A 1,745-nucleotide genomic window follows, 5' to 3' on the forward strand; every position below is an offset into this window, starting at 1 on the left:
GATAAAAGGTTCAGCTTGATATTTATTTATCACAGAACACACGCAGTGAAATAAGTTTCCCACCAGGAGCCTCGTGGCTGCACTCGTCCTGCACGCTGTGTTGTCCTGAACACCCAGCGTGTGTTTGTGCTGCGCCTCGCTCGCTCGCTCTCTCTCTTTATCTCTCAGTCGTAAGCAGCCGGTGCGGAGCAGAGGTATCCATCCATCCCTGCTCCCTCCCTCACTCCTCCTGCTGCTCTCTCACCCCCTCCTCTCTCACCCCACCCTCCTCATCCTCCTCCTCCTATCTCAACCTCCTTTCCTCTGTCAAATCCCTCCTGTTCAGTCACGGACTGTGTGAGTGTGTGAGTGTGTGTGTACATAGAGGATGGCTCTGGCTCAGGTGCAGGGATCCAGCTCGAGGAACCAGTGAAGCAGGCAGCTGGACCAGTACCTCCACCCAGACCACAGAGCTCTCTGCTGGGCAAGGGGCTGGACACCTGAAACCCTGGAGCTCCATTGACATAACTGTTTTTTATACATTTTTCTTAAATCAAGAGGACTCAACCAGACTGAGGATCATACAGATGTATTGTTTTTGTATTTGCTGCACTTATTTTGCACAGTTTTGAGCAGCTGCCTTCCGAGCGCTGGAGGATTATGTCCTGGTTCTGTCCTGCCCCAGACTGGACCTGAGCGTCTGCCCTGTGTGGATCGCTGCTGAGGGAGATAAGGAACAAAAGAAAGAGGGGGATCTTGTAAAAGAGGAGAGGAACATCCGTCTGCCTCTCTCATACTTGTGAGGACTCCCTCTCTGACAAAACCTCAGCTGAGGAGCAGAGGAACAAAAAAGATCATTAGGAGCTAAGAGGAGAAAAAGGCTGAAGGGGGGAAGACTTGGTGTCCACCCTCCATTCATCCCTCCATCCATCCCTCCTCCCCTTGTTTCCCACCTGTGAGGATTAATTGGGCCGGAGCAGCATGGCGCACGCCGCCTCGCAGCTGAAGAAAAGGGCGGACGAGAACCTCAACACTGTGGAGGACGAGAAGGAGAAGAAGAAGGCGGCGAAGAAGCGTTCTCGCGAAGTGAAGAAAAAGGTAGAGAAAGAGAGAGGGGGGAGGAGGGGGAGGAGGAGGAGGGACGGGTGAGGGACGGGTGAGGGACGGGTGAGGAGTTTGGAGAAGGAAGCTGGAAAGTAATGGAGGAATGAGAGCACGGAGCTGACACAGGGCAGAGAGAGAGAGAGAGAGAGAGAGAGAGAGAGAGAGAGAGAGAGAGAGAGAGATTCTCTTTTGTCATGATGCAGCACACACACACACACACACACACACACACACACACACACACACACACACACACACGCACACACACATGCTCACACACATGCACACCCGGCGGGATAAGGAGGGTGGTCCCACTGGGAATACCGAGGGGGGGGTGGGTGGTGTGAAAAAGACAGAGGGAGATGGATGAGGAGAGAGCGAGAACAGGAAAAAGAAAGGAAAAGATGACAGGAACCAGCGATGGAGGACGGGTTGTCTCTTCAGGCTGCGCTGTTCCTATTAATAAGATGTGAGACACGGAGATTGTTCACACAAAAAAATGACAAAAAGAGTTTTTAGTTCTTTTAAAAAATAATTTCGTTTAGCTTTATAATGTGTGTTCCCCCCCCCCCCCCCCCCCCTCTCTCCACTGTGTCACTCAAATAAATAGTGTTGTGACGTGAGAGGTGTGAGTTCAGGGGAGGAGAGGAGGCGACAATCAT

At 52.1% G+C, this 1,745-nt stretch overlaps 1 protein-coding gene across 11 annotated transcripts in view; it reads left to right on the top strand.

Moving 5' to 3' along the window:
* The first annotated feature begins 270 nt into the window (after nt 1-270).
* Nucleotides 271-1,745, top strand: part of LOC117752842 (ankyrin-3-like) — a 76,704-nt gene continuing 75,229 nt past the window's right edge. For 5 of the 11 annotated variants that reach the window (XM_034570526.1, XM_034570527.1, XM_034570522.1 and 2 more), the window contains exon 1: nt 272-1,077. In XM_034570526.1, coding sequence (XP_034426417.1) covers nt 961-1,077 — 117 coding nt within the window. In that variant the 5' untranslated portion in view covers nt 272-960. Of the gene's footprint in view, nt 1,078-1,745 lie in introns of all 11 variants that reach the window. The other 6 variants (XM_034570521.1, XM_034570523.1, XM_034570531.1 and 3 more) reach the window with 3 other exon arrangements.

This window comes from Hippoglossus hippoglossus, chromosome 19 (genome assembly GCF_009819705.1).
Source record: "Hippoglossus hippoglossus isolate fHipHip1 chromosome 19, fHipHip1.pri, whole genome shotgun sequence".
In the NCBI taxonomy this organism is placed as follows: Eukaryota; Metazoa; Chordata; class Actinopteri; order Pleuronectiformes; family Pleuronectidae; genus Hippoglossus; species Hippoglossus hippoglossus.